Source organism: Bison bison, unplaced genomic scaffold (assembly GCF_000754665.1).
Source record: "Bison bison bison isolate TAMUID 2011002044 unplaced genomic scaffold, Bison_UMD1.0 scf7180017864036, whole genome shotgun sequence".
Classification (NCBI taxonomy): domain Eukaryota; kingdom Metazoa; phylum Chordata; class Mammalia; order Artiodactyla; family Bovidae; genus Bison; species Bison bison.
Window position 1 is genome coordinate 4,753,901 of NW_011494608.1, and position 8,388 is coordinate 4,762,288.

The 8,388-nt window shown below is 51.0% G+C and overlaps 1 protein-coding gene across 1 annotated transcript in view; it reads right to left on the minus strand.

Moving 5' to 3' along the window:
* COL22A1 (collagen, type XXII, alpha 1) overlaps positions 1–8,388 on the minus strand; it is a 226,139-nt gene that overhangs the window by 61,066 nt on the left and 156,685 nt on the right. Inside the window, exons 42-43 of the mRNA XM_010834806.1 lie at positions 7,747–7,824; positions 7,363–7,368 (exon numbers count right to left, since the gene is read on the minus strand). Coding sequence (XP_010833108.1) covers positions 7,363–7,368; positions 7,747–7,824 — 84 coding nt within the window. The remainder of the gene's footprint in view (positions 1–7,362; positions 7,369–7,746; positions 7,825–8,388) is intronic.

Genomic DNA, 8,388 nt, shown 5'->3' on the forward strand with positions numbered 1-8,388 from the left:
TAAGAGTAATACATGAAATACTTTCCTTATTGCACTCTGCAAATATTTACTGAGAGCCTCACATACACCAGGCGTGGCAGCCAGGGGACACGGGTTCAATCCCTGGTCCAGGAAGATTCCACAGGCCACAGCGTAGCTAAGCCTGTGTGCACAACTCCCGAGCCTCTGCTCAGGAGCCCCAGAGCCTCAGCTACTGAAGCCCAGGCACGTCGGGTCCATACTCTGCAACAAGGGAAGCCACCGCAAAGGGCTGCCCAAGCGCTGCAATCAGGGTGTGTCCCCCACTCTCTGCAACCAGAAAAAGCCCTCGTGCAGCAATGAAGACCCAGCGAAGCTGAACATAAATAAGTAAACAATTTTTTTTTAAAGAGAAGACAACGGACTCAGAGTCCCACCCGGAATCTCCCTGACTCACAGATCACTTCCCCCTCCATGAGCTTTCACGCTCTCGTCAAGCTGAAGGTCAATGGTACCCATGGATCAATATACATTCATCCAAATGTCATTCCTACCATAGTAGCTCCTTACTGAGGCTGTATACTTACTGCTCAAGGAGAGGGCTTAAGGACAGTTTATTACTGGCCTGGGGAATGCTGCCAGAGTTTAGAGGCACTTTTTGTTTCTAAATTGAACTCCAAGATGCACCTCAAGCATTTGACTTGTTCATCAGACTAAGCGTTGGATTCCTCTCATCTGTCATTTAATAGAACATCCACATGTGAAGGACGGAATTGGTTGTCAAAAAGGTCTTCATTTCAAATATTAGTTCTATCAATTATTAATTGTTTGAGCTTGAGCACATTTGTTTTTCTGAGCTTCAGCTTCCTTATTTATAACACAAAGCTGGGTGATCACCTTGGCTCCTATGATCAGAAGCAGAAGATCCTCTAAGTAGAGGACAGGACCGGTGCCTGGCCCGTAACAGGCATTCCCACAGCTATCTTGCTACTATACTTTTAAGAAATAGCGGAGTGTGCTGTGGAGGAGGGATTGTGTAACGACTTCCCAGTGTCAGTCTGAAATCTGAAGCCTAAACACGTGTTCCACAATAGCGACCCCATTTCTGAGATCACACCTTCTGATGGGTTTTATTCATGAGTCACATTACCCGACACACATATTTTGGCCTTTGAAACTGTGTTCCACTTAAAAGGAACTACAACTCCTTGGAGAAATGACTGATCCCAGATCTGGACAAGGAATATATTCAAATCTGGAACCTTCTATCATTCCAAAGATCAGGGAAACTACCAACCAGCATCTCTTACATCTGCATTGGCAGGCGGGTTCTTTACTCCTGTGGCTCAGCTGGTAAAGAATCTGCCTGCAATGTGGGAGACCTGGGTTTGACCCCTGGATTGGGAAGACCCCCTGGAGAAGGGAAAGGCTACCCACTCCAGTATTCTGGCCTGGAGAATTCCATGGACTCTATAGTCCATGGGATCACAAAGAGTCGGACGCGACTGAGCAACTTTCACTTTCACTTTCTTTACCACTAGCGCCACCTGGGAAGCCCAAAGACTGCTAGGCATGTGTTAAAAGCACTTAGGGTCAACCCGAAGAGGCTCCTATTTGCATAAATAAGACAGTCTGGACAGCAAAAGGAAGAATATCTGCCGCACATTAAAACAAACTGAATGTGTTTAAATCTGAGTTCAAAATGATTGATAAAAAACCAAAAACACCTCACTGATCATCTTTGTGAGATACCAGGGAACCAAGTCGTTATTTGAAAATAATTAACAGGAAAAATGAGGGAACACCTCTCCACCTAGAAGGACTGGAGCTACTACATAAAAGAACTGACTGAACTAAGAGAGCACCAATTTGCAAGCCTTGATGTGCTAATTGATCTAAGGCTTGGACATCAAAGGCTGTGCACGTCAAGACAAGACACCACCAGACGTCAGATACCTCCTGCTGGAAGGACACAGCCTGTGAAGTCTTGTCAGAAAGATCAAACCTGAATTTGCTCCAGCCTTGAGGCCCAAGTATGGGTGTACAGGCAACACGGGGACCAGGAAGCCCTGAGCTATTCTGTGAGCAAAGTCCAGAAGCTCCATAAGACCTAACAATAAATCTTGTTTCACCAATTTAAAAAATTGCGATTTATACGTATCTAAACTTGAAATTTGATCCCCTCTACCTTGCTCCTCCTCCCGTAGATATCTATCTAAAGACACAGCCCATTTTATTCGCCATCATCTTTTATCTGAAAGGCTCATGGGTACCACGCTACATGCTGGGCTCCCGGGGCAGGTTCAAACACTTGCTTTGCCTTTCATCAGCAGACTGAGCCAGGCCCACTGTCTGAACCTCTCCAAGCCTGAGTTTCCTCATCTGTAAGCTGAACACAATCACAGCTCGGGCTCCTAGGACCACTGAGAAGACTGCGGAAGGTGATGTGTTGCGAAGCCACACACGGGAGCCTTGCCCATTTGTGTAAGTGCTCAGTATGCCTTGGGAACCATTACAGGAACCTCAAAAAGCCTTGCTGAGTTTAGAAAGGAGCATTTTCAATTGGAAACGAGAGTAGAAATTTATTTAAAACCTTTTTTTCTTCCAACAACAGAGGAGTCCCCCTGAGAGTTCAGTAAAAGCCAAGATTAGGATATTTGGGGTACTCAGCTCCTGGTTATACAAGGGCCCTGGGGCCTGGGTTTCCCAGGGGGCACTAGTGGTAAAGAACCTTCCTGCCAGCGCAGGAGACGTAAGAGACATGGGTTCAATCCCTGGGTCAGGAAGATCCCCTGGAGGAGGGCATGGCAACCCACTCCAGTAATTCTTGCCTGGAGAATCCCATGGAGCCTGGCGGGCTACAGTCCACAGGGTCACAAAGAGTCGGACACGACCGAAGTGACTGAGCACATTCCTGGGGTCCGGGGCGGTGCACAGCCCCTCCTCTGCAGCCCAGGGACCTCGCTGTGCACAGAACAGGATGAGAGCACTGGGCGTGAATGAAGCTGCAGCGCCTGTCCTAAGTCCTTGGGGTGACTGCCGAGAAATGCCTGGGGTCCCCAAGTAGCAGCCGGGTGAGATGGGGCTACCTGTCTGCACACTCCTTTAGAAGGGCAACAGGCCAGCCTGACCTGGGGATGGCAGGAGCGGTGGTGTGGTTCTCAGAACCAAAGGAACTGGACTCAACCAGGAGACAAGACATACGAACAGAAGCAACAGTGAGACTCACAGGTCAGTAGTTCAAAAGCAGCAAAGAGTGTGAGATGACCCTGGCACGAAGGAAAGTGTGTTCTCGGTCACTCAGTCGTGTCCAACTCTCCGCAACACCATGGACGGTAGCCTGCCAGGCTCCTCTGTCCATGGGATTTCCCAAGCAATGATACTGAAGTGGGTTGCCGTGCTCTCCTCCAGGGTATCTTCCCAGCCCAGGGATCAAACCCGCATCTCCTGAGACTCCTGCCTTGACAGGTGGATTCTTTACCCCTAGCACCACCGGGCAAGTCTGGTGCTACAGGACTTTACAAGGAAGGACCATGTAAACGTGAACTCCTGCTCTACTGCTGCCCTGGCTTGGAGAGCAGCTAAGGGCATCTGCTCGGAGCTAGAACACTGGGGTCCAATCCTAGCTCCCCGACGTCCTAACTATGACTTCAGGCAAATGTCACATCTCTTACGTGAATTTCCTCATCCGTAAAATGAAAGAGAGAACAGGATCTGCTTGGCAGGGTGGCTGGGAGGACTGGGTGAGAGGATCCCATGAGCTAAGTGAGGGGATGGATGTGGGTATCTTGCTCAGAGCTGGACACTGCAAGTGGGCAGGCCATGTGAGCTGTGGTCACGAGCGCTCCAGCTTTTAGTGGCTTTCATTTCCATTCTTGTTCTATTACTCCCTGGAAGAGGGGGGAGTGGGAAAAAGAACGGCTCCACTCAGGAAACATGACAGATGCTTTCCCACATCATCAGCACCATGCTTCCTCTCTCCCGCAGTCTGTAGGTCTATAAAGGGCTGTGAGCTCGTTTTCTTTGTATGTGAACCCTCAGTGTCTGGGCAAAGTCAGAACAAATGACTCCAGAGAGGGAACGCTGAAGACAGAGAAATGAGAGGTGATTCCAGGCAACGGAGGCTGAAAAAGATGTTAGGGGAGGAGTTTTATGGCATTTAAAGGTTCAAGGCAAGCTTCTAGGTGTTACTACCAACATGACCGCGCTGCAACCCTCCCTACACCCTTGATCTAGAAACTACTGCTCAGGCCGGGGTCCTGGGGTGCTGCTGGGGGAGCCCCGCCCTCGCTGACCTCAGGCTCAGAGGCTCAGTGAAGTTCAACAGCACTTTGATCTGCCCTCAGGCCTAACTGGGTCATTTTCAAACTTATCAGATCCTGCTAAGGAAGATCACAGGCAACCTTAAGATAAAAGGGATGTTTTGTTAATGTCTTGAAGGGAGCAGTTGAAACGCCAAACAATTGCCTCTCCATCCAGTCCCCTGCCCGGTGATGCGCAGAGCTTGGCAGAGAAAGCCTCGCTCGGGCTCCCTTCCAGGTGGGGTGAGTGCTGCTCCTGGATGCCCAAGCCTTGGAGCACAGAGCCACAGGAGGAGGGACCAGAGGAACCTAGCCTTAACGTGAGGAGGTGATGGAAATGAGCAATCCCACCCACGCTGGGGAAGCCACAGGCCAGCTGAAGCAGAGGAAGAGAGCTGGCTTCAGAGGACTGGAAGCGATGGTCCTGGTCCTGGACTAGCTGTGTGACATCAGCCAAGTCGCCTCACCTTCTGAGCCTCAGACAGTTTACCTGGAGAACACTGAAGAAGCAGACACCTTCAGTATGAGTGTGATCACTCAGTGGTGTCTGACTCTCTGCGACCCCATGGACTGTAGCCCACCAGGCTCCTCTGTCCATGGGATTTCCCAGGCAAGAAACCTGGAGCGGGTTGCCATTTCCTCCTCCAAGGGATCTTCCCAACCAGGGACTGAACCTGTGTCATCCTGCATTGCAGGAGGATTCTTTACCACTGAGGCACCAGGGAAGCCCTAGACACCTTCAGTGACCCTCTCCAGCACCTCTAGGCACACACCCACCTGGTAGGTTCTGGTTGAGGTGCCTGCCCTGGGGCATCTGTAGCCATGAGGGGATGCTTAGCCCAAGTTCCAGCCCCCTAACCCCCGTACCCTGGAGCAGCCTTCACTGACTCCCACCAGGAGTCGACCCTGGCTCCACCCCAACTTGTGTAGATCACCTCTGCAGCTGCACCGGCATCTCCAGGGCCTTGCCAGGGGAGGATGCCACTCCCCAAGGGGTGATTTCTGAGATAATCTCCCCCAATAAACCCTCAGCCCTTGAATTCTGATCTCGGGAGATGCTAATGCAGAAGCCCAGCCTTCAACAAAAGATAAACCAGCTTTCACAGGACGCAAGGGTTGAGGACGTGGATGCTCTGGACCCAGCACCAGACACAGACCACTCAGCCCGTGGCAGGGGGCTGCTGAGCCCGGGGGCATGAGGGGCGCATTCACGCCCTGTTATCAGCCCCGCTCCACCTCCACACCCCCCTGAACCCTCACACAGATGGCCCGGCCACCGGGAAGGAGCCGGGCCAGCAGCCAAAGACAGGATTTATGGAAGCTCCGTAAGGTCTCACCCACCACGGAAGCTTTTAATCAGTGGAAGTGGAGGAAGGACCCGGAGCGGTTGACTTGTGGCCTCTCGGCTGGAGGCAGCCAATTACTTTTCAGGTGGAATCACTTGGGTGGGGACGTATTTCAGGGGCGATTTCATGGCTCTGCGTTGGGAGGTGGGGCGACAAGCATCCCCCTCTGCTGCCTGGCTTTCTGATTAAGGTTTTCCTACAGTGAATCCCTGGGGAGTGGACGGGACATGCAGAGGCCCGTGAAATGACGGTGGGACCACTCCAGATCACAGTTTCTCTTCTAAGCAGCTAACGCCTGCAGGACTCGGAATCCTGACTCTGGCAGAGAAGGCCCCTTTAAAAGCAGGATTTCTGAAACAAAAAGAAAGCCTGAACCTGCTGCATGTCTTCACTACATCTTTTTCCATATTGTTTCTTCTAGTTACCAACAGATTGTAAAAGACAGCCAAAGACAAAAGATAAAGCTGATGCAATAGAGGGTTTTTTTTCCCATCAGGAATTTTAGCAGAGAAATTAAGAAAAACAGATTAAAACTGGACATTTCCAAGAGGATACCACCTGCCTTCTCCCTGTTTTCCAGGGACCTTTAGGAAGACACAAGGCACTGGTCTTCCCGCCTTGAAGGCAGCCCCACTGCTGGGAGTGGAGTGGAAGCGAGGTGGTCATTCCTGGGAGGAAGAGAACACAGACGAGGGTCCCTGGGGGGAATTTCAGGGAGAGAGTGAGAGGCGTAAGAGCAGCACTGGGGCAAGGAGAAGGGCTTTTACTGTGGTGCTGTGGGTAACGGCGCTTCCCAGGTGGCTCAGTCGTAAAGAACCCACCAGCCAATGCAGGGGAAGCAAGAGACATGGGTTTGACCCCTGGGTCGGGAAGATAACCCTGGAGAAGGAAATAGCAACCTACTCCAGTATTCCTGTCTGGGAAATCCAGAGAAAGCCCACGGGGTGGCAGAGTGGACTCGACTCCGTGACTGCACACACACTGTAATACACCAGGCTTCCTCTCAAGCTCTTTGAGAGACAAACCAGGCACGCTGCTGCTCTGTTTTTTGAATGAGAAACCAGGCAGAGACCAGGCCATGCGTTGCTCCAGTTTATATTCAGACTTCGTTTACTGGGAGTAAAGTCTGATCGTGCTTCTGGGTTAAGATGATGACGACGACAACATCATCAATGAAACACGGGCAGTTTGGATTCTGTGAGGTTTAGCAGCTATATCAGAAAACCACTGAGTGTTGGAGCTTCCTAGTAGACTGATGTGAATTATCCACCAAGACCACCAATCCAAAGACCACGTCACAGGAATTTATTTTGGAGATAAAAACCTCTCCTGGGGGCTTCCCTGGTGGCTCAGTGGTAAAGAATCTGCCTGCCAATGCAGAAGACACAGGTTCACTCTCTGATCTGGGAAGATCTCACTTGTCCCACAGTAACTAAGCCCATGGCCCACAACTGCTGAGCCTGTGCTCTAGAGCCTGGGAGCTTCAACTACTGAACCCACTGCCCCAACTGCCGCAGGCCACGTGCCCTCCAGCTTGTGTGCTCGCACCAAGAGACGCCGCCACAGGGAAGCCTGAGCACCCCAACTACGGAGTAGCCCCCACTTGCCGGAACTAGAGAAAAGCCCTCGCGGCGATGAAGACCCAGCAAATCCAGAAATAAATAAATAAAATAAAATTATTACAAAAAGAAAAAACCTTTCTTGATTCTATTGATGTCGTCAGCGATATATTAATTGGAGAGGGATAATGAACTCACCTTTGCCTGAAAGAGCATGAAGGCAAGTCACTCCTCCAAGACCACACCCCTCACCCAACCAGCTCAGGCTCACTGGCTTCCACTCAGGTTTTGCCAAGTTTAGACAGTGAGTCCTTTTTTCCTCCCTTTTCTTTTTTTAATGAGCTTTGTTCTCTCACTCCTCTTTGAAAGGACACGTCTTGGTCTCCCCAGAGGCCTTACTCCCATAAGAAGTACACCAGGTTACAGTAACAGCATCAGCCACAGTGCACAGGCCTACAGCCTGACTGACCCAGGGATCACGACCCACCACCAGATCAGCCCGGAAAGGAGCGACCCTGCGGTCCTAGCAGGCCCCGGCTGTGTGTCCTGGAGCAAGGAGGTGCCAGGTGAATAAAGACTCACCGGAGGGCCGGTGACCACCATGCCTGGCTCTCCACGGTTGCCAGGAGAGCCAGGGATCCCAGGCGCACCACGGTCCCCCTGAAAAGAGAAAACAACACAGTCAAGATGTCACCTCTGGGCAGGAGAGAGCAAAGGTGCAAGGCAGTTCTGTTCCTCCCACTGTCTGGACCACACCCTCCAGCCAGCATCTCTCCCAGCACCTCACTCTGCACACTCCCTGGAGTTCATCCAAGCTGCCCCTCATCCTACTCAGTCCAAAATGCCTGGACCACAGTCACCAACTGTGAGGACTCACCTTTGAGCAGTGACTGTGCCCCACTGTTGCCCATGGCTCCAGATGTGATTATAACAATATCACCCCCACCACAGGTGACCACAATTTCAAGTTTTACTGGGCTTTTTCCACGTTTCTCCTGCCAGCATCCTGAACTCACCCCAGAGTTGACCATGTAGCCACATTTCAACCCAGTCCCCACATCATCAATAAATGAATTCATCATTTTGCCAATAATGTACCAAGTACCTATATTTTGTGAGTCACTTTCCCAGGGGTTGCAAGGGGCAAGAATGACTGAGATACAATCTCTGCCTTCAAGCATGGTGGTTAATAGAGTGTAGGTTTAAGTTCTGGTTTCAACACTT